General features: G+C 40.7%; 1 protein-coding gene across 2 annotated transcripts in view; it reads right to left on the bottom strand.

The window, feature by feature from the left end:
• Window positions 1-25,002, bottom strand: part of LOC110527600 (zinc finger protein 385B) — a 143,899-nt gene that overhangs the window by 12,633 nt on the left and 106,264 nt on the right. For both annotated transcript variants that reach the window (XM_021608989.2, XM_021608990.2), the window contains one exon: window positions 12,105-12,215. In XM_021608989.2, the coding sequence (XP_021464664.2) occupies window positions 12,105-12,215 (111 nt within the window). The remainder of the gene's footprint in view (window positions 1-12,104; window positions 12,216-25,002) is intronic.

Raw genomic sequence — 25,002 nt, forward strand, 5'->3', positions numbered from 1 at the left:
TCAGATGAAACCAAAATTGAACTTTTTGGCAACAATGCAAAATGTTATGTTTGGCGTAAAAGCAACACAGCTCATCACCCTGAACACACCATCCCCACTGTCAAACATGGTGGTGGCAGCATCATGGTTTGGGCCTGCTTTTCTTCAGCAGGGACAGGGAAGATGGTTAAAATTGATGGGAAGATGGATGGAGCCAAATACAGGACCATTCTGGAAGAAAACCTGATGGAGTCTGCAAAAGACCTGAGACTGGGACGGAGATTTGTCTTCCAACAAGACAATGATCCAAAACATAAAGCAAAATCCACAATGGGATGGTTCAAAAATAAACATATCCAGGTGTTAGAATGGCCAAGTCAAAGTCCAGACCTGAATCCAATCGAGAATCTGTGGAAAGAACTGAAAACTTCTGTTCACAAATTGTCTCCATCCAACCTCACTGAGCTCGAGCTGTTTTGCAAGGAGGAATGGGAAAAAATGTCAGTCTCTCGATGTGCAAAACTGATAGAGACATACCCCAAGCGACTTACAGCTGTAATCACAGCAAAAGGTGGCGCTACAAAGTATTAACTTAAGGGGGCTGAATAATTTTGCACGCCCAATTTTTCAGTTTTTGATTTGTTAAAAAGGTTTGAAATATCCAATAAATGTCGTTCCACTTCATGATTGTGTCCCACTTGTTGTTGATTCTTCACAAAAAAATACAGTTTTATATCTTTATGTTTGAAGCCTGAAATGTGGCAAAAGGTCGCAAAGTTCAAGGGGGCCGAATACTTTCGCAAGTCAGTGAAACTTAAAAAAAATAAAAAATAAACAAGTAACATAAGTCGTGAAACTAGCACACACACAAACAATATCCCACAAATACAGGTGGGAAAAATGGCTACCTAAATATGATCCCCAATTAGAGGCAACGATTACCAGCTGCCTAAAATTGGGAACCATACAAAACACCAACATAGAAATATTGAACTAGAGCACCCCCTAGTCACGCCCTGACCTACTACACCATAGAAAATCAAGGTTCAGGGCGTGACAGTACCCCCCCCCCCCCCTCCTCCCCCAAAGATGCGGACTCCGGCCACAAAACCTGAAACCAAATGGGGGGGTTAGGGGGGTGTCTAGTGTTGGCTCCTGTGCGGGTCGTAGCCCCCCCCCCAGACCCGGGATCCGGCCATGGCACCGGGCTGAACGCTGTGCCTGGACTGGGCACCATCGCAGAGGAAGGCTCCGGCCATGACGTCGGGCTGAACGCCGTGCCTGGACCAGAGGGCTCTGGCTCTGGAGCTGGGTTGGACGCTGTGCCTGGACTGGGCAGTGGCGCAGAGGAAGGCTCCGGCCTTGGAGCTGGACTGGATACTGTGCCTGGATTGGACACCCAGGCGCAGAGGAAGGCTCCGGCCGTGGAGCTGGGCTGGCCGCCGTGCCTGGACTGGGCACTGGCGCAGAGGAAGGCTCCAGCCTTGGAGCGGGACTGGACGCCGTGCTAGGACTGGGCATCGGCGCAGAGGAAGGCTCCAACCTTGGAGCTGGACTGGACGCCGTGCCTGGACTGAGCACCGGCGCAGAGGAAGGCTCCTGCCCTGGAGCGTGACTGGACACCGTGCCTTGACTGGGCACCGGCGCAGAGGAAGGCTCCGGCAGTGGAGCTGGGCTGGCCGCCGGCGCAGAGGAAGGCTCCGGCCGTGGAGCTGGGCTGGCCGCCGTGCCTGGACTGGGCACTGGCGCAGAGGAAGGCTCCGGCCTTGGAGCGGGACTGGACGCCGTGCTAGGACTGGGCATCGGCGCAGAGGAAGGCTCCAACCTTGGAGTTGGACTGGACGCCGTGCCTGGACTGGGCACCGCCGCAGAGGAAGACACCAGCCTTGGAGCTGGCACCGGAAGTACCGGGCAGGGGAGACGCACTGGAGGCCAGGTGCGAGGATCCGGCACAGGTGGCACCGGACTGGTGACACGCACTTCAGGAAGGGTGCGGAGAACTGGCACAGGACTCACCAGACTGTTGACAGGCTCTTCAGGTCGGATGCCGTGCAGAACACACCTACACAACATTTCTCTCATCTCTCCCAACTTCTCCATCAACTCCCTGACGGTCTCTGGCTCTTCACGGTGAGCTGGCACAGATGGCACCGGACTGATGACCCGCTCTTCCACTCTCCGCTGCTCCGCCGACCACCCCATGTGACGACCCCTTGTGACCACCCCTTGTGCCCCCCCCAAAAAATCTTGGGGTTTCTGTGGCCACGGTCCCCGGCGTCATCGCTGTCCTTCCACCTTCCTTTATGTCGCCTTCCAAGGAAGGGTCTCACAACCTCACAACGTTTCTTCCCAGGTCCAAAACTACCTCTGTCACACGCTGCTTGATCCTGTCACAATTGTGAGGAGAGATGGACCAAGGCACGTGTGTAGAGTTCCACATCTTTATTTCAGTGAAACTCCAAAACAAAATAATAAACCAACATCGACACGTGAAAGTAGTGCACTGACCTAATAAAGTAATCTTCTCCCCTCTCTCCTTTATTCCTTTCTCAAGAGCACAGAGAGAGGGGCTGGGCCTCCCGGGTTGCGCAGCATTCTAAGGCACTGCATCTCAGTGCATGAGGCATCACTACAGACCCGGGTTCAAAACCAGGCTGTATCGCAGCCAGCCACAACCGGGAGACCCATGAGGTGGTGCACAATTGTCCCAGCGTCTCCGGGGAGGGTTTGGCAGGGCGGGATGTCCTTTTCCCATTGCGGTCTAGCAACTCCTTGTGGTGGGCCGGGCACATGCACGCTGACTTTGGAGTTGTATGGTGTTTCCGCTGACGCAATGGTGCCGCTGGCTTCTGGGTTAAGCGAGCAGTGTGTCAAGAAGCAGTCCGGCTTGGCAGGGTCGTGTTTTGGAGGACGCATGGCTTTCGACCTTCGCCTCTCCTAAGTCCACACGGGAGTTCCAGCGATGGGACTACCAATTGGCTATCAGGGGTCCAAAGTACAACAAAAAATATAGAGGGGCTGTCTACAGTTAAATGACATGGGTTTTGTGGAGAAAACATGTTACTATCGATGTTGCTGAACAGATTTCACTTGGTTTCCCAAATTATGCACTGGGTAGCTGCAGGAACAAGGTTGGAGAGCCCATGGCATACAGAGTTTGGGCAGAAAATCAGAGAAAGAATACATTCCTACACATGCTCAAAACTACAGTTTCCTTATTGGTTTACAGAGAGAATATCATGTCATGAGGAAGACCTAGGATTACATTTGACATTTTAGTCAGAGCAACTTACAGTCAGTGCATTTAACTAAGGTAAGTAAGACAACCATATCACAGTCATTGCAAGTAAAGATCCCCAACACTACTACTCTAGCCTGGTCCCATATATGCATGTGCGTAAGGCTGTAAGGCTATACAGCACAAACATATCTGGGAACCAGGCTACCTCTATACTATATACCTCCCTGATTTTGCATGGCCATCTGAATCACTTGTCACTCTAGTGCTCCAGAGCAAACACATGCTCCCTCCTACCCTCTTTCACCCTGTACACCTGGCAATACCTTGCTATTGGAGGCGTGGCATAATCCTTGATTTGTACCAAATGTGTAAGCACAGGCCACTTCAAACTTGTTATAGCTGCCACCATAGAAACAGAATCTTGATTCTAAACTCAGCAAAAAAATAAACGTCCTCGCACTGTCAACTGCGTTTATTTTCAGCAAACTTAACATGTTGTAAATATTCGCATGAACAAAATAAGATTCAACAACTGAGACATAAACTGAGCAAGTTCCACAGACATGAATAATGTGTCCCTGAACAAAGGGCGGGGGGGGGGGTCAAAATCAAAAGTAACAGTCAGTATCTGGTGTGGCCACCAGCTGCATTAAGTACTGCAGTGCATCTCCTCCTCAGTGACTGCATCAGATTTGCCAGTTCTTGCTGTGAGATGTTACCCCACTCTTCCACCAAGGCACCTGCAAGTTCCTGGACATTTCTGGGGGGAATGGCCCTACTAGCCCTCACCCTCCGATCCAACAGGTCCCAGACGTGAGATCCGGGCTATTCGATGGCCATGGCCATAGATATTCCGTTCTTGCAGGAAGTCACGCTCAGAACGAGCAGTATGGCTGGTGTCATTGCCATGCTGGAGGGTCATGTCAGGATGAGCCAGCAGGAAGAGTACCACATGAGGGAGGATTAAGTCTTCCCTGTGACGCATAGTGTTGAGATTGCCTGTAATGACAACAAGCTCAGTCCGATGATGCTGTTACACACCGCCCCAGACCATGATGGACCCTACACCTCCAAATCGAACCCGCTCCGGAGTACAGGCCTCGGTGTAATGCTCATTCCTTCGACCATAAACGGCAATCTGACCATCACCCCTGGTGAGACAAAACCGCAACTCGTCAGTGAAGAGCACTTTTTACCAGTCCTGTCTGGTTCAGCTATGGTGGGTTTGTGCCCATAGGCAACGTTGTAGCCGGTGATATCTGGTGAGGACCTGCCTTACAACAGACCTAAAAGTCCTGTCCAGCCTCTCTCAGCCTATTGCGGACAGACTGAGCACAGATGGAGGGATTGTGCATTCCTGGTGTAACTCTGCAGTTGTTGTTGCCATCCTGCACCTGTCCCACAGGTGTGATGTTCTGATGTACCAATCCTGTGCAGGTGTTGTTACATGTGGTCTGCCACTACGAGGACGATCAGCTGTCCGTCCTGTCTCCCTGTAGCGCTGTCTTAGGCGTCTCACAGTACAGACAATGCAATTTATTGCCCTGGCCACATCTGCAGTCCTCATGCCTCCTTGCATGCCTAAGGCACGTTCACGCAGATGAGCAGGCACCCTGGGCATCTTTCTTTTGGTGTGTTTCAGTATAAAAGGCCTATTTAGTCAGTATTAAGGCCTATTTAGTGTCCTAAGTTTTCATGGCTGTGACCTTAAATACCTACCGTCTGTAAGCTGTTAGTGTCTTAACGACTGTTCCACAGGTGCATGTTCATTAATTGTTTACACCCTTTACAATGAAGATCTGTGAAGCTATTTGGATTTTTATGGATTATTTTTGAAAGACAGGGTCCTGAAAAAGGAACGTTTCTTTTTTTGCCGAATGTATTTCTTTGGATGCCACTATAGCTGTAGTGTTTAGGGACTCTACAGGTATAGTAGAAGCCTACATATAAAACTACTCAATAAAGTTTCCTTAGAAAGAACAATGGATCCTATTTTCAGTGAATAAAAGCTTCTTCCTTCTCTTCAATGAATCAGCTTCTATCCTATCTGATTATTCACTGCCGTCTAGATTTATGTATCGTCCCAAATGGCACCCTATCTCTATAAAGTGCACTACTTTTGACCAGAACCCATAGGTCTTGCACTAAATAGGGAATAGAGTGCCATGTGGGATTCAGACATAGAAGTAATACATCAAAGTGTTCGTGGTTATCTTATTCCTTTTCAATTCACTAATGCTTCACCCCCAAAAATACAATAACAGTGGCAGCGGATTTAATGCTGTAAATTGCTTTCTAACTTCACTAGCTTCATTTGGGAAATATTCTTGGGGTTAGATCTTCACTCAGAGTACGTGCCTTGAGGGGAACATACATGGAACCGGATTATATCAATCACATTTTAATCTGTAGTGCCAAACACAGACGAGCATGCCTGGGCACCTGGGTTCAAATACTATTTGAAACCCTTCAAATACTTTTAGCATTTGCTTTAGCCTACTTCAAGTGCAGAAGGTGCAGTTTGCACTTTTGTGTCTATTCTATTGGTTCCATTGTGCCAGGCAATCTCAAAACCCAGCTAACGTATTTATAATGATTTCAAAAGTATTTAACCAAGTTTGGCATGCATGAACGCACACATGCATGTACGCACACACACACGCACGGGCACACAGACACACAGTGTCATATTTCAGTGTCAAAGGTAATTATATTCAGCCCTAACCAAAGCTCATGAGGAAAACTTGTGGGATGTCAGGAAGTTGCAAACACTACTGAATTTTTGATTGGTTGGGTTTCCTCCATTAGCTATCTACTTTAACAGGTCGATGGTCTCTGTTCCTTCATGCATCCTTACTGAAACAAAGTCGTGTTCATTAGGCACCAAACTGAAGAAAACAGCCTGAAATAGGGAGGGACTACTTAGACTCGTCCAATAAGAAAAGCTCATTTTTGTTTTCCATTGTGTGTCCTAATGAAAATGACCCTAATCAACCTGTCAGTCCACCTCAGAAATATGACAATACAGTGCATTTGGAAAGTATTCAGACCCCTTGACTTTTTCCACATTTTGATACGTTACAGCCTTATTCTAAAACGGATTAAATAAAACAATTTCCTCCTCAATCTACACACACTACCCCATAATGACAAAGTGAAAACAGGTTTTTTGACATTTCTGCAAATTTACTAAATGTAAAAAACAGATACCTTATTTACGTAAGTATTCAGACCCTTTGCTTTGGAATCAAAATTGGGCTCAGGTGCATCCTGTCTATATAATGTCCACAGCTGACAGCGCATTTAAGAGCAATGAGGTCGAAGGAATTGTCTTTGGAGCTCAGAGACAGGATTGTGTCGAGGCACAGATCTGGGGAAGGGTACTGAAAAATGTCTGCAGTATTTAAAGTCCCCAAGAACACATTGGCCTCCATTATTCTTAAATTGAAGAAGTTGTCAGGGAGGTGACTAAGAACCCGATGGTCACTCTGACAGAGCTCTAAAGTTCCTCTGTGGAGATGGTAGAACCTTCCAGAAGGACAACCATCTCTGCAGCACTCCACCAATCAGGCCTTTATGGTAGAGTGGCCAGACGGAAGCCACTCCTCAGTAAAAGGCACATGACAGCCCCCTTGGAGTTTGCCAAAAGGCATCTAAAGACTCTCAGATCATGAGAAACAAGATTCTCTGGTTTGATTAAATCATGATTGAACTCTTTGGCCTGAATGCCAAGCGTCATGTCTGGAGGAAACCTAGAACCATCCCTACGGTGAAGCATGGTGGCAGCATCCTGCTGTGGGGATGTTTTTCAGTCGCAGTTTCTGGGAGACTAGTCAGGATTGAGGGAAAGATGAACGGTGCAAAGTACAGAGAGATCCTTGATGAAAACCAGCTCTAGAGTGCTCAGGACCTCAGACTGGGGTGAAGGTTCCCTTTCCAACAGGACAATGACCCTTCGGCACAAGTATCTGAATGTCCTTGAGTGGCTCAGCGAGATCCCAAACTTGAACCCGATCAAACCTCTCTGGAGAGACCTGAACATAGCTGTGCAGCGACGCTCCCCATCCAACCTGACAGGGCTTAAGAGGATTTGCAGAGAAGAATGGGAGAAAATCCCCAAATACAGGTGTGCAAGGCTTGTAGTTTCATACCCAAGAAAACCTGAGGCTGTAATCAATGCCAAAGGTGTTTCAACAATGTTATTGAGTAAAAGGTCTGAATAATTATATAAATGTGATATTTCAATATTTATTTTTTATAAATTTGCAAAAAATCTCAAAACCTGTTTTTGTTTTGTCATTATGGGGTAGTGTGTGTAGATTGATGAAGGGAAAAAAACAATTGAATCAATTTTAGAATAAAGCTGTAATGTAACAAAATGTAGAAAAAGTCAAGGGGTCTGAATACTTTCCGAATGCACTGTACCTCTGTTTTTCTACCTGCCTCCCAGAGGCCACCACACAGCCTGTGGGGTTTGAATCGCCTGACAAGTGGGGCGAGGGAATATTAAATGACATGGTTTTGCATGGAGAGAGATGAAGGGCAATATAAAATTGACAAAGCCATTGATTATAGACTTCATACAGAAACTGACAAGGCCCATTCAGAGTGACACTGAGAGCCGTCAATCCTTTAAAAAATTGTATTAGTTGGTTATATATTTCCAGCCTCTGACTTTCTATATATATATTTTTAATTCTCTTTGATCAATAATGCAGGGCAAATGCATGCCAGTTTGGCCAAATGATAATCATGATGTTTTGGATATTCTTTAAAATCTGTAGAAAGGTCCTTGGAGGGAAGGGTGTTTTTTGAGCAATAATTCATTAAAGTTAGAAACATTTTGGCCTTACTCAGGACGCCATCTGTAATAAGAGTGTGAGTATTGGAAAGGGTCAAATTGAAATGTTTCTACCAGAAGAAATATGAGAAGCATATGCATAACCATGGTAGCAATTGAAAGGGATCACTTTGGAGATTATGGAGAAATTATTAAACCAGTTCACCTGACACAAGACTGAATCCAAACATTTGTCATGACTTTGCCCTGTTGGGTGAGGGTCATAAACCCCCCCCCCCCCCCAGAGAGAGACAGTAACATAAAAAGGTTGTGGAATGGAGTAATATTTCTGTTATCCAACCAGTTGAAAGTGTCCGTTGGTACTTAAAGAATATGATGTCAGATCAGTTGTTGTTTGGGACTTAATATCTGATGATAGGACAACATAAATTATATCTTGGAAAGTCTACACATTCTACTTCAGATTCACATTCAGATTCACATGGAATTGTTGTGCAATTGAAATGTTTAAATATGAAACTAATTGTTAAAAGATTAAATGTAATTTTAGCCTTCTAAATGAGAGAATTGTTTTCAGAAGTAATTTTATGCTGACTCAGTGGCCCCACCCAAGTGAAGATACATTGGTTGGAGAGGGATGACCGAATTCACATCAGACTAAGCAAACCCCAGCATGAGCTGTGGTTGTGAATGTTTAAGACCCCTACAAACGATAAGACTAGAAAACCATTCCACGTGGACTATTGGCTACACAGCTGGAAATGGTTAAACTGTGAGACTATCGATTCACTACAGAATAAGTGAGAAATTCTAGACGACACAAATTACTAGACTGCAGCTAGAAATTACGTAAACCTAGGACGAGAATACCAACAACCGTCGAAGCATCTATTCTATGAGAACATCTGAAGTATCCATTCTAACCGCCTACAACCACAAAATACTTTGTGACTTCAATTAAAGTTAACCAGAGACTCTGATAAACCCTACAGGACAATCGAGGATTACAACAGAGAAAACAACAACGAGATATGGGCGTAAATATAAATTGCAATTTCTTTTTTAATGAGCGGCCGTTCATGGGCAAAGGATTAGCATTTCAATTAATATAATTATAGACTGTGTGTAGTGAATCCATGTTGTAATTCCTGCTCTTTCTCAGTCCACACCCCCTTCCCTTTGTCTACCAAGCCGTCATATCGACTTAGCTCACTAGTGACTTTCTATCATTGTTAGTAACCAATATCTACTGTTTGTTTTTGATGTATTTCTGTGATTATTTAGTTAGTTAGTAAATACATAATTAAACCAATTTGTATGTTGCTGATTCCTTATTGAAACTAGGGTTTGTGCAGATAAAGAATTTTACGAAGATCAGATGAGACTGATAGAAGGTAACAATTAGTAATCCTTAATGGAAGACTGTAATTAATGTTATATTCGGGAAATGATAACTCTGTAGCTCTAAACATTTTCCCGTGGTGCCCCGACTTCCTAGTTAATTCATGTTTACGGAATTAGTTTAATCACGTAATATTTAAACCTAGAGAACTGATTTGATTTAAATACATCTTCACATTTAATGACAGTCCAGACATTACACATTACACTGTTGGTTTAATGTGCATTTTACATTTACTGTACTTTTCGCAGCATTTGTCAATAACGAAATCTGAAAATACTCTGGATACATTCAGTAATATAATAAGAATTCATGGAAATCTAGGGTAGGTGCAACATAAGACAAAAAATGACAAGGGTTTGAATTAGAGGTCTCACTGGTGTCTCCAAGTGGCCACATAACTCTCCAAAGTGTGCACAGTTCTTAAGTAATTTAATTAATATGCGATTTGTTTGCTCGTCTAGCTGTGCCATTGAGGAACTGAAGCAAGCATTCTTGTAGTTTTTTGTTTGGAATACAGCCCTGCATCCCCACCATCACACAATTACTGTTGTTTAGGCAATCCAAAAACAGCCCACTATAAACTGCAATCTGGGTCAGGTGGGCAACATTTGAAAGCTTATTCTATTGCTGACATGACTAGCTATAAAATACGATCTTACAGTGATAGCCTTTCACAAGGCACTTCAGAGATAACACGTTTGGTGCCCACAGAATGGAGTCATGAGTGCATTCAAGTGAGTATTCCATGGCAAATTTTCTCCAAAATACGACAAACATAGGCTCATTCTGTTCAGAACAACACAGGAAAAATGCCATGTCATCCTTGTAACTGTGCATCAAACATAGTGATCATAAACATTGATACTGTAAATTACATACATTTTATAATACGGAAATGTGAAGTGCACATTCCCCTCACTCAGACAACAAAATATTTGCCAAAGTAGCCCAATTTGCTGTGAGGATGGGGGCATCTTCTTGTTGCACTTGCTGCTCAAGTTTAGAACAGCTGTCAGTTGAATAGTATACAGAGCTGTAAAGTGGAGACCCTGGGCTCCAACATCATGTACTGTATAGAATGTTACAGCCACTACGTTACAATTTAGGCACTTATCAGTGACCAAATCTGCCATTTGCAGCATTTACTGTGAAATTGGTCTCTGCGAACACGGGAACGTTGGCTTTAAAACGTACATTGCGGATTGAATCCCGGACCTTTCTATGAATTTAATTTGGGGAAGACATAATTATATTTTGGGTAGTCTGGCGTGAAATGCCTCTGCAATGTTGTTGATATTGAATCAGCTATGCTCTCAATCACACAGTAACCATGGCACATAGTAACCAACTTTTTTCATAAAGCGTTTCAGAGTAAGAGTGCTAATCTAGAATCAGGTCCCCCCATGTCCATGTAATCTAATTCATCATGATTGAAAATACAAAACTGATCCTAGATCAGCACTCTTGCTCCGAAACACTGACGAGGTCAGGAATTAGAGTTCAGCACTACAGTTCAGTAGAAACGGAAGATTCTTGGATAATCATTGAAACGCACTGACAAGAAAGATCCTCCCCTAATACCCTCCCTTGAAACTTCCATTATGTACCAAAGGAGTTGGTAAGGAAACTTACAAGTCAATGATCCAAGTCCTGTTTCGCCCATTGTGCTGTGGTTTGTTTGATTTTATGACCATGATGAGTGGAGGACAGTGGAACCCTCCTCTTCCACAGTAGGGCTTATTTCACAAGATCTCGCTCTTTTTTCCTCCTCTCTCTGTCACTGTCTCTCTCTCTGACTGCATATATTTGATGAGCCTTTCAGAGTCAACTGCTACCTAATTACACAGGGCAGAGAATGTCAACTCCGCAATACTTAAACACTGCAACACTTAAGCTCTCCTGAACGCTGCCTGTCTACAACAGTCTCAAACACCCTCAGTCATTTCACATGTCTGGCGAGAGTATGAGAGAGGAAAACACTTGGACCGAGGACAATAGAGCTCAGCTGCTGTCAATTGAAGAGGCATTAAACAGGAGACACAACAAGCAGTATGTTAACGAATAGCAAATCGCCCCACTAGAGACAGTGGTTCAATCCCCATGTCCACCCCACTGTTTTTAGCTCCCGAGTGGCACAGCAGTCTAAGGCACTGCATCTCCGTGCTAGAGGCATCACTACAGACCCTGGTTCAATACCGGACTGTATCACGAGTCCCATAGGGCGGTGCACAATTGTCCCAGCGTCGTCCAGGTTAGGGAAGGTTTTGGCTTGGGTAGGTCGTCATTGTAAATAAGATTTTGTTCTTAACTGACTTGCCTCGTTAAATACAAGTTAAATAAAGAACACATTAAAATATTTCCCCTTCTGCATGATCCATAACATCCTATAGAGTTGATTGACTGTCAGAGAACTTACTGACAACTTACATTGTCCTAATATGGATGCCAGCAAATAGATGTCTTGATATCATTAATTGTATTAATCATACATTATCGTACTCCCTGAACCTTTAGAGTAGACTGTCTGGGGAACACACACTTCACACCACTTAATATAGCTACCTGAAGACAAATGACAATGCACAAAGCTGTCCATGAGAGAAAGAGAGAGAGTGAGAGAGAGAGAGAGAGAGAGAGAGAGAGAGAGAGAGAGAGAGAAGGGATTCCCATGTACTCACATCTGAGTTAAAGCGCAGTTGGCAGATGTTGCAGGAAATAACTTGCTTTCTCTTCGGCGCGATGGAGACTCCAAATGTGTGATTAATTACGGCCTTCTGCACAGGGTCCATCTGGAAAACAAGCAGAGCACATAGAGACCAGATTAAAAATAAAGGGGAGAAAGAGAAAAGGAGAGAGAGTATGTGTGTGTGAGAGCAGGGGCGCAACTTTGACTGGCAACGGGTGGGAAATGTCCCCCCCCCCTATTACCGATTTCTTCATCCTGCTCCCGCCAGCACTTGTTGGCTTTCTGTCGGACTCCCACTCACTACTGCAAGAACTGGTCTCAAACCCAACCGCAGTCCCGCAATGTTATTTTAGGCGTATGTGACTTAGCTCACTTGCCTGCCATGTTCCCAGGGATTTTGCGCCCTATAGGCAATATCAAATGTGCAAAAATAACTTAAGAAATAAGTTAAAATACCAGAGATTCTGACATGGCCCTTACATTGTATTACTGGGCTATATCCGCCAATATGTGTAGATGTAGTTTGAAGAGAGCAGAATTGGAGACACTTGCACTTTCTCTTGAGCTATTTTCATAGCCTATCCTTTAGGAGTGGGAAGATCTTCAGACGGTGAAATATGTGTTATCAATATTTAGGCCTATTACTATTCAATGTAGTAAACTATAGCCTAACCTATAGCCTAATCATGGGCCTATTTTAGGAAAAGGCACAACGCGCACATAAATTGGGCTTCTATGGTGAGCGGAGTGTTGCGCCTTTTCATTTTCAATAAGTATGGATTACCCTAATATTTGTCTCTGCCGGCAATTCGTACTCCTAAAAGGTAGGCAATATCATATAGGATTATGCAAAACGTCACAGGTGTCGCTGTCATAATTCTCGCTGCTTCCAGTTCAGTAGCCATACTTACGAGATCAGATGTGCGTTGGGTCCCAATTAAATAGAGTAGGCTATAGACCGAGGTAAAGGGAGTTTCAAGTTGGATATTTGATGGGTATTCGCGCTTTCAAACCAATTGAGCCACAGACTTCAAATAAATGTCATGATGTTGGGAAAATTATTTTCACCATTTGGACATTAATCCGCTTTCCAAAGCTAATAAACATAGAAATGTGAGCAGCATTTTGTATTCCTAGTTGAATTAGTTGGGGAGTGTAAACAAACTTTTTTTTTACATTATTATTTTTTGAAACATTCAATAGGTCCTTGCTCATGTGACCTACTTGACTCAAACAAGGTTCAGAGTATCCACTGACTACCCTTCTATATTGCACACCCTTTGGTTTGTCCATTTTCATCTCACACGTTTTTTACAGACATTTTTCAAACATTCTAATTTCAAAAGCTCCTTGGTCATGTGACCTACTGACTTCAAACACGGTTCAGAATGTCGACTCAGTGGTCCTACACATTGCACACCCTTTAATACTATTAAACTATTACTATTGAAATTTTAAATTTTGAAAAATTCATGTAAAATGTGTGAGATGAAAATGGACAAACTAAAGGTGTCCACTGAGTGAACATTCTAAACCTTGTTTCGATTCAATAGGTCATATGACCAATGAGCTATTGAAATTCAAAAATGTAAATAAATAATTAAAAATAGTGCGAGATGTAAATCGACAAAACAAAAGTGTGGAAAATGTGTTTCTATGCCATCGGGTTAGCTACAACCAGTTTTGAAAGTTTTAGGAGTAATGGTTAAAGAGCTATTGAAAATTTTGATTTGTCACTATGTTGACGGTCCCTAACTGCTGTTGGTGGCCATAAGGAAAGCTACAGGCAAATATCAGTCGAATATCCAACCTGAAACACTCTTTACCTCGGTGTGTATACATGGGCAGAGAAGCACAGGGCAGTTATCCTTTTCAATGATGATTACATTTTTTTTATTTAACTTTGACTCACGTTGGGTGAGCGCCCTCCGCTTCTTTTCATTATCAATATGTATTTACAGACACTAGTAAAGTACAGTCTAATTATATTTAAGTTAATTTCCAATTCAGGTTTAACTACAACGTAGTTGAGACCACACATTCTAGGCGCACTTGAGCTCTCACGCCCAACTAGGAGAGGCAGGCTACTGAAGCTGAAGCTGGGCATTCTGAGTGTGTGAATAGTGCAAAAAAAAATTGTGATTTTAATACAATAGCTAGGCAAAAGCAAACAAAGCAGAAAAAGGACCGTTTCAAAAAATAATCTGCTGGACAACAAAACTATTTTCATTTTTCATTTTTGTCTGTCTGACCGCCCGCACCTGCCTGCAGCATGAAAAATGCTGCCCGCCCCGCAAAGATCTCTGTGGGGACTTGCAGGTTCCGCAGGCATCCCTTGGGAATGCAGCCCTTTAGTGCAGTCAGTACCCAACACTATGCTCATCATGTCTTAGCAGGATCAGATAGTGACAGGGTCCTAGCAGGGTCAGACAGCCAGGGAAGACCAGTCTATTGAGCTCAGGTGAATTTTGCAGTACATGTTGTGAATGATACAAAGTTCCATATCGAATTGATGGGTAGACCTACAGTAGCTACAGGATAGCAGTTTAAATTTAAACTGCAGTAATCTCTGGCATAAATTACTGCAGATAAAACCATCCATTGAATGTACTATATGCCAGTGAAACTGAATATCATGCACTCAGGAATTGTGTTATTACGCTGGATGTTTAAAGCACAAAGGGGACATATTTGCATATGTTGTGGTCTTGTGAAGGCTGGCTGAATTCTGGCAAAGAGTATGTTCATTTATTTCAACATGTTTACAGATTCTCCCTTTTTTTGTTTGCTTGGAAATGTTGAATCTGGAGACTTATCAGAAGTATAAATATACATAAATATATACAGATGAAGTCGGAAGTTCACATACACTTAGGTTGGAATCATTAAAACTCATTTTTCAACCAATCCACAAATTTCTTGTTAACAAACTATAGTTTTGGCAAGTCAGTTATGACATATACTTTGTGCATGACAAGTAATTTTTCCAACAATTGTTTACAGACAGATTATTTCACTTATAATTCACTGCATCACAATTCCAGTGGGTCAGAAGTTAACATACACTAAGTTGACTGTGCCTTTAAACAGCTTGGAAAAATATATAACATTATGTAATGGCTTTAGAAGCTTCTGATAGGCTAACTGACATCATTGGAGTCAAATGGAGGTGTACCTGTGGATGTATTTCAAGGCCTAACTTCAAACTCAGTGGCTCTTTAATTGACATCATGGGAAAATCACTAGAAATCAGCCAAGACCTCAGAAAAAAAATTGTAGACCTCCACAAGTCTTGTTCATCCTTTGGAGCAATTTCCAAATGCCTGAAGGTACCACGTTCATCTGTACAAACAATAGTACGCAGGTAAAAGCTGTCATACCGCTCAGGAAGGAGATGCATTCTTTCTCCTAGATTGGAACGTACTTTGGTGCGAAAAGTACAAATCAATCCCAGAACAACAGCAAAGGACCTTGTGAAGATGCTGGAGGAAACAGGTACAAAAGTATCTATATCCACAGTAAAACAAGTCCTATATTCACGTAACCTGAAAGGCCACGCAGCAAGGAAGAAGCCACTGCTCCAAAACTGCCTTAAAAAAGCCAGACTACGGTTTGCAACTGCACAAGGGGACATTTTTGGAGAAATGTCCTCTGGTCTGGTGAAACAAAAATAGAACTGTTTGGCCCTAATGACCATCATTATGTTTGGAGGAAAAGGTGGGAGGCATGCAAGCCGAAGAACCCCATCCCAACCATGAAGCTCGAGGGTGGCAGCATCATGTTGTGGGGGTGCTTAGCTGCAGGAGAGACTGGTGCACTTCACAAAATAGATGGCGTCATGAGGCAGGAAAATATGTGGATATATGGAAGCAACATCTCAAGAAATCAGTCAGGAAGTTAAAGCCTGTTTGCAAAAGGGTCTTCCAAATGGATATTGACCCCAAGCATACTTCCAAAGTTGTGAAAACATGGCCTGAGGACAACAAAGTCAAGGTATTAGAGTGGCCATCACAAAGCCCTGAACTCAATCCCATAGAAACTTTGTGGGCAGAACTAAAAAAGTGTGTGCAAGCAAGGAGGCCTACAAACCTGACTCAGTTACACCAGCTGTCAGGAGGAATGGGCCAAAATTCACCCAACTTATTGTGGTAAGCTTGTGTAAACTTCGGACCCACTGGGAATGTGATAAAATAAATAAAAGCTTAAATAAATAATTCTCTCTACTATTATTCTGACATTTCACATTCTTAAAATAAAGTGGTGATCCTATCTGACCTAAGACAGGGAATTTGTACTAGGATTCAATGTCAGGAATTGTGAAAAACTGAGTTTAAATATATTTGGCTCAGGTGTATGTAAACATCCAACTTCAAATGTATACAGTACCAGTCAAATGATTGGACACACCTACTCATTCAAGGGTTTATCTTTATTTTAATTTCTACATTGTAGAATAATAGTGAAGACATCAAAACTATGAAATAATACATATGAAACATGTAGTAACCAAAAAAGTTTTAAACAAATCAAAATATACTTATATATTTGAGATTCTTGGCACACTCTTGTCATTCTCTCAACCAGCTTCATGAGCTAGCTAGTCATCTGGAATGCATTTCAATTAACAGGTGTGCCATGTTAAAAGTTCATTTGTGGAATTTCTTTCCTTCTTTTTGCGTTTGAGCCAATCAGTTGTGTTGTGACAAGGTATGGTTGGTATACATAAGATAGCCCTGTTTGGTAAACGGCCAAGTTCGTATTATGGCAAGAACAGCACAAATAAGCAAAGATAACCAACAGTCCATCATTACTTTAAGACATAAAGGTCAGTGAACTCGGAAAATTTCAAGAGCTTTGAAAGTTTCTTTAAGTGCAGTCACAAAAACCATCAAGCCCTATGATGAAACTGGCTCTCAATGAGGACCGCCACAGGAATGGAAGACCCAGAGTCACCTCTGCTGCAGAGGATAAGTTCACTAGAGTTACCAGCCTCAGAAATTGCAGCCCTAATAAATGCTTCACTGAGTTCAAGTAACAGACACCTTTCAACATCAATTGTTCAGAGGAGACTGCGTGAATCAGGCGATCATGGTCAAAATCATGGAACGAAATCACTACTAAATGACATCAATAAGAAGAAGAGACTTGCTTGGGCCAAGAAACACAAGCAATGGACATTAGACCAGTGGAAATCTGTCCTTTGATCTGATGAGTCCGAATTTGACATTTTTGGTTTTAACCACCGTGTCTTTGTGATATGCAGAGTAGGTGAACAGATGATCTCTGCATATGTGGTTCCCACCAAGAAGCTTGGAGAAGGAGGTGTGATGGTGGTTTGCTGGTGACACTGTCAGTGATTTATTTAGAATTCCAAGCACACTTAACCAGGAAGGCTACAAAAACATTCTGCAGCGATACGCCATCCCAAATGGTTTGCGCTTAGTCGACCATCATTTGTTTTTTAACAGGACAATGACCCAACACACCTCCAGGCTGTGTTAGGGCTATTTGGCCAAGAAGGAGAGTGATGGAGTGCTTCATCAGATGTCCTGCCTTCCACAATCACCCGACCTCAACCCAATTGAGATGGTTTGGGATGAGTTGGACCGCAGAGAGAAGGAAAAGCAGCTTATGTGAGAACTCCTTCAAGACTGTTGAAAAGCATTCCAGGTGAAGCTGGTTGAGAGAATGCCAAGGGTGTACAAAGCTGTCACCAAGGCAGCTTTGTACACTCTTGGCTACTTTGAAGAATCTACAATCTAAAATATATTTTTTATTTGTTTAACACTTTTTTGGTTACTACATGATTCCATATGTGTTATTTCATAGTTTTGATGTCTTCACTATTAACCTACAGTGTAGAAAATAGTAAAAATAAAGAAAAACCCTTGAATGAGTAGGGGTGCCCAAACCTTTGACTGATACTGTATATATTTTCTAAAAGATTCAGTCAGGTCCATAAATATTTGGACGTTCACCAAGTTATTATTATTTTAGCTGTCACCCAAAAGTAATTGCTGCACAGCTGTTCCATGGCCAGGTGTGTGTTCATTAGTGCATTTACAAGTAGGCAGATGAAAGGTCTGGAGTTGATTTCAAGTGTGCCATTTGCATTTGGAATCTGTTGCTGTTAACCCTCAATAAGTCTGATGTGAAGTGAAGCAGTCTGCCAGTGAAGCAAGCCATCATTAGGCTGAAAAATTAAAACAAACCCACCAGAGAGATAACAAAAACAGTAGGTGTGGCAAAATCAACTATTTGGTACATTCTTAAGAAAGAACGCAATGGTGAGCTCAGCAATTCCAAAAGGCCCGAAAGACCTCAGAAAACAATGCCGGTGGATGATAGAATAAACCCTTCCAACCGTTGGCCAGATTAAGAACACCCTTCAGGAGGTAGGCATATCTGTATCAAAGTCAACAATCAAGAGAAGACTTCACCAGAGTAAATGGGTTAAAGACGAGACATGTACATTTGGTGTCCAAAGTCCATTCATTTAACATAAAAATATAAATACGTATAAATATAATATTAAATCACTCAACTCTTACCCTTCTTTTGACCAAGAAATATTTGTTTTGCAAACTATTAAATTAAGGGAGTTATTGAGGTCTAAAGTGTCAAAATGTCCTTTAGTGTAACTGTCCAGGTTAAAATTAGAATGACAAATGTGTTTTTAAAATGTAGAAATTCATCCTAAAAATATAAATGAACACCCATGGCATTATTGTATTACAGTATCTACATACAGTATCTAAAAAATATTTAAAAACTTTAATAACTTTTGTCCGGACTTTTGTGCTTTATCAATGTCATTCAGTATAACAAAGGAAAAAAGCCATTTTAAAGCATATCACATGATGGTAATCATGTGACAGTGTGTGACATCACAAAGAAGTCGCATTGAAGACGCTCTATGAATGTGATGAGGCGAGTAAATCTCTCTGAAATATTTGATGATTTCACCTTTTCACCGTCTAGTAAACTTTGTAACAACCACACAGAAAACATACTTTTTATGTTATTATTTTATAAAAAGCTAGATTAAATATGAAAAGTAAGGATAGTCTTTATAGGTCAAGATCATTACTTTATAAGGAACTGCCTGTTAAATATGTTTACGTATGAAATCCGTTCTTCAGTATTAGACTTTGTCCTTCAGCACAACAAAAGTTTAATGTAATACCACAACGTCACTATTATGCTGAATGACAGTAGCTTTGTTTTTCCATGTTTTCACTAGTTTACAACAGTTAATCATGCAATTCATATTTACTTGTTGTATGAATACTGAATAATATCATTTTAAACAATTGTATGGCATTTTAAGGTATTTCAAGGCACATGATCTTTATACTGCAGATGCCGTTGTCTAGTAAGGAGAAGGGGGAAAGACTAGCCAGAAGAAAAGCAAGGTTTTGTTTTCATGGTTTCATGCTACTGTCAGTAACAGAATAGGATACAATAGGATATAAAGATGGGTGGATAAAACTTAACTTTAAGTTGCACTATTACACTGTAGTAAATGTTTTATTGCACTGCAGGTAAGGTATAATTGATGGATTATATTAGTTAATATAATATTACACACACACACACACACACACACACACACACACACACACACACACACACACACACACACACACACACACACACACACACACATGGATAAAAAATGGATTATGAATTATATTAGTTAATAGCTGCTCACATTTTGGGCACTTTATGAAAAATCAAGACTGTACAAGTTTGAATTGAAGGAGTTTGATGGGCATTTTGTGTAGCCATTTTGTGTAGGTATCTTGAAATTGCATTTGTGTACCTGCATTAATAGATATTTACCAGTTAGTGTAACAATGCATAATTATAACTAACTATCATGTAATAATTGTGTAATAATGCAACTCAATGCAACGGAAAGTGTTGCCGTAGGCTCAAATTATAGTAAAGTGATTATTATTAACATTAGCAATGAAATAGTAACGAAACATGTTTGAGAGAGAAAGGGAGATGGAGTTGATTTAACTTTTAAACTTTTATTAAGTGTTATCATTGTATAGCCTACTACCAATAGACTATTAATAACATTTAATGGATGCGAATCCTATTCTGTGTCATAACTATGACATTTTCGGAGAAGAAAGAAGGATGTCAAACCTGATCATTCACCAATCCATACAATAATACAATCTGATGTTGCATGCAACAAGCAGCTGAAAGAAATAATTCATTTGCGTGGCCTCAAGTTAAGGAACCAGGGCCGTTTAAAACGAAGGAATTCAAAACTCTGCAACTCTGACTGGGAAAAGTTTACAGAGCTTTATTAGTCCAAATTCCAAGTTATGTTGATGAGTTCCATTTGATGTTCAGACAATGGATTTGGTTAATATTCTGATGTTCAGAATACAGAAATGTTTTGTTTTGATGTTGGTGGAATACTTTTTATGCATTTTCTTTCAAATGCCTGATATGATTTGAGAAAGATATCCACTGTTTTGTGATGATTTTAAGCAAAACTAGTTTTTTTGCACAATGTTAAATTAATGCTTTGTTTGAAATGTTCAATGCTGATTTAATCCTACGTGAATGAAATTGTACCTCATGTGCCAGTAAAAACTATGTTTGTTGCATAGTAAAACCCATGTTTTTTATGTGTGTGGCATATGGGTCATTTCTCTCTCTCTAGTATGGAAGTGACCAGCTAGCCTGCACATTTTATTACATCTTATCCTGTTTTTTACATAGTTTTATAACAACTAAATAAATGCTAAAAGAAAAATACTATTGCTGCTATTAATAATAGTTCATAGGATCATTATTGTTATTGCTGAAGGAATCACATTTTATTAATATTTGTGGGCCATAGTGATATGTGTCATTCAGGGTAACAAAATATTGTCATACAGTATAACATCAGTATTTTATATTAAAGTACAATAACTTTGTTTTGTTGACTCAGAGAGACAAAAACAAATCTCAAAGGATGAGGTGGAAGATGTTTTCATAGATATTTTCATTTTTTCAGTGTAAGGCAGGAAGTTTTTGTAAAAAAACATTCAACAAATTTTGAGTTGTACACGTGATACATCAAATATGTGGTATTCAAAATAAAATAATGTCATTTTTTCTACGTAGTTATATTTCTGCCACTCTAGGCATGTGTATATAACCTTGTGATTATGAAAAATGGGCATAAAATGAATAAAAAAAACAACAACACTTTTACTAGGGTACATTCATATGAATCCCAATAAAAATGAATTATTGGCTTTATTCTTCAATATAACTAAAATAAAGGCATAGGTGACACTCCAATGAACATAAAAAAATCCTTGAAATGGCTTTTTGTAATTGCTGTTGTATTTTTTTGCTACTTTGAAAACCTTATACGTCTTTGACCCAAATACAAAGGGTTTACCAAAGATGTAAACCATTGGTAAGCCTCAAAAACTGGAAGACCAGATTAGAGAGTTTGCCAAAAAAACAACTAAAAAGCGTGTACAGTTTTGGAACAGAAATTATGGACAGATGAGACAAAGATCAACTTGTACCAGAATTATGGTAAGAGAAGAGTATGGAGAAGGGAAGGAACTGCTCATGATCCGAAAAATACCACCTCATCTGTGAAGCATGGTGGAGGTAGTGTTTTGGTGTGGGCATGTATGGCTGCCAATGATTCTGGTTCCTTTGTATTTACTGATAATGTGACTGCTGACAAAAGCAGCAGGATGAAATCTGACGTGTTAGAGCTATTTATTATCTGCTCAGATTCAGCCAAATGCTTCAAATCTCATTGGACGGTGCTTCACAGTGCAGATGGACAATGACCGAAGCATACTGCGAAAGCAACCCAATACTTTTTTAAGGCAAAGAAGTGGAATGTTCTGCAATGGCCAAGTCAATCACCTGACCTGAATCCAATTGATCATAAATGTCACTTGCTGAAGGCAAAACGCCCCAAGAACAAGCAGGAATTGAAGACAGCTGCAGTAAAGGCCTGGCAGAGTATCATCAGAGAAGAAACCCAGCTGTGTATGTCTATAGGATCCAGACTTCAGGCAGTCATTGCCTGCAAAGGATTTGCAACCAAGCATTAAAATTCACAATTTAATTTATGATAATGTTAAAGCTGATCTTCCCCCTCCCCACTTCTAAAACCAAAGTTGCACCGCTGTGTGATAGAAATGGGACAAAGATAGAGAGGGGAGGGAAAGAGCATGGAGAGAAAGACAGAGATTAAGAGAGAGAGAGAGAGAGAGAGAGAGAGAGAGAGAGAGAGACAGCAAGAGAGCGAGAGAGTTTGGGTGAAAAAGGATGATGTACACAGATGTGTATACAGGAAAACAGGGGATATCAAGTCAAACCAACAGTTTTTGTTTATGTAATTAAAACCATTAGAACCACTAGAGGGATGTAAGCAAACAGCAGGGAGGCAGAGGTGGAAAATCAGCATAGTCATTGATTCTCTGTGTGAATGCCAGAGCAGCGATCAATATCAAACGTGTTTATCCACAATGCTTATCCTTTAATAGAATAAACATTCAGTTGACAAGAGTAGAATCAAAGTCCCAGTCTCTCTGTTCCACTGTCTTAGATCTCACCTTCAAAGTAAAGAAACTGAATAGCAAGAAACCATATTGAAGAACAAAAGAATGTGGGTGTTTGTTATAAAACCACAAAAGCAATGCTACAGTACCACCATAACCCTTTTGGGCATCGAAGACTATGGGTGCATCCAAAATGGCATCCTATTCCCTAGTTAGTGCACCGGGTATATACACCAATTCAGTGCCTTTTGATATGTTAAACTTCTTGAATAAAAAATAAAAAAAACATACGATTTCACCACTATTTGACATTCTGTCATAAAGACCACATCTTCAACGTAATGAAAAACATGTTTTCCCATCTCAAAAGGTTAAATAAAAATAAAAAGTGCCTATTAAGCACCAAATAAAGTAACAGGGTTGACGATTTCATCTTATATCAGCCATGAATCCCCTTGTAACAGGGGGAATGGAAGCTTGTTGTGTTCAACAGGGAGGATCAATTGAAATCAAGCTTCACAAAAAGCTGTCTAGCTAACAGGGTTGATGTGTTATGCTTCGACCCACTTAGTTTTCCACCACTAAAACGCCAGAAAATGGCCAAAAAGATAAAAAACAACCCACCTGCTTTGACACTATGATTTGACTATTAGATGTTCAATGTTTCTTTAGATTTTTTAAAATAAATAGTTTTACCATATTAAAACAGGAGTACGTAACAGGGTTGACCTTAAAATGAGGGACAGGTTATTATTTCTTTCACTAATCACATTAACTAAATAATACTCTTCAGAAATGACCTTGTCAAAGCAACAAAATAATGGGATTTATTTACAATGATAGTGAAAACTTGAAGACATTTTGAGGTTTAGTTTAAAATATTCATAGAAATTACAGAAGGTACATGGAGGAATATGTGAAAATGCAGAAATGTTACACTTTAACAAGTCTTAATTCAAATAAAAAAAAATAGGATTTATAGTAATTCTCCATCTAGTCTATATTAAAGGGCACACTGAATATAACAGGCTTTTCAAATACTATATTATTATTACATTATATTGGTGCACAACTTCTACTTAAAATATCAAAGGGAAGCAAAAAGCACTCATTTGTGGAATGATCCCACTACTTCTGAACCACGCTCAATAAGGCTCAGGGAAAATGCCATTTGGGATCAAAATGAAATAAAATCCAATTTTATTGGTCACATACACATATTTAGCAGATGTTATTGCGGGTGTAGCGAAACGCTTGGGTTCCTAGCTCCAACAGTGCAGTAGTATCTAACTATTCACAACAATATACACAAATCTAAAAATAAAAGAATGGAATTAAGGAATATAATAATATCAGGACGAGCAATGTCAGAGTGGGATAGACTAAAATACAGTAGAATAGAATACAGTATATACATATGAAATGAGTAAAGCAGTATGTAAACATTAATAAAGTGACTAGTGTTCAATATTAACCTCTACGGGATCGGTGTGCGTGTCCCCAACCGTAACGTAGGCTATTGTGATTAGCATGAAGTTGTAAGTAACAAAAACATTTCCAAGGACGTAGACATATCTGATATGCGCAGAAAGCTTCAATTATTGTTAATCTAACTGCACTGTCCAATTTACAGTCGCTATTACAGTGAAAAAAGACCATGCTATTGTTTGAGGAGAGCGCACAATTATGAACTTGAACATGTTAAATTAGGCACATTTGGGCAGTCTTGATACAACATTTAGAACAGATACTGCTGCCACCTAGTGCCCGAATCCAAATTGCGCCTGGGCTGGAATAATACATTATGGCCTTTCTCTTCATTTCAAAGATGTATTATATTTTTACCAGATCTAATGTGTTATTCTTCTACATTAATTTCACATTTACACAAACTTCAAAGTGTTTCCTTTCAAATGGTATCAAGAATATGCATATCCTAGCTTCAGGTCCTGAGCTTGACTTTGTTGTCCTTTGTTGTCCTTTTCAGCCATTTTGCCATAACTTGTATGCTTGGAGTCATTGTCCATTTGGAAGACCGATTTGTGACCAAGCTTTAACTTCCTGACTGATGTCTTGAGATGTTGCTTCAATATATCCACATAATGCCATCTATTTTGTGAAGTGCACCAGTCTCTCCTGCAGCAAAGCACCCCCACAACATGATGCTGCCAGCACAGTGCTTCATGGTTGGGATGGTGTTCTTCAGCTGGCAAGCATCCCCCTTTTTCCTTCAAACTCAACGATGGTCATTATGGCCAAACAGTTCTATTTTTGTTTCATCAGACCAGAGGACATTTCTCCAAAAAAGTACGATCTTTGTCCCCATGTGCAGTTGCAAAC

This window comes from Oncorhynchus mykiss, chromosome 7 (assembly GCF_013265735.2).
Source record: "Oncorhynchus mykiss isolate Arlee chromosome 7, USDA_OmykA_1.1, whole genome shotgun sequence".
Lineage (NCBI taxonomy): Eukaryota > Metazoa > Chordata > Actinopteri > Salmoniformes > Salmonidae > Oncorhynchus > Oncorhynchus mykiss.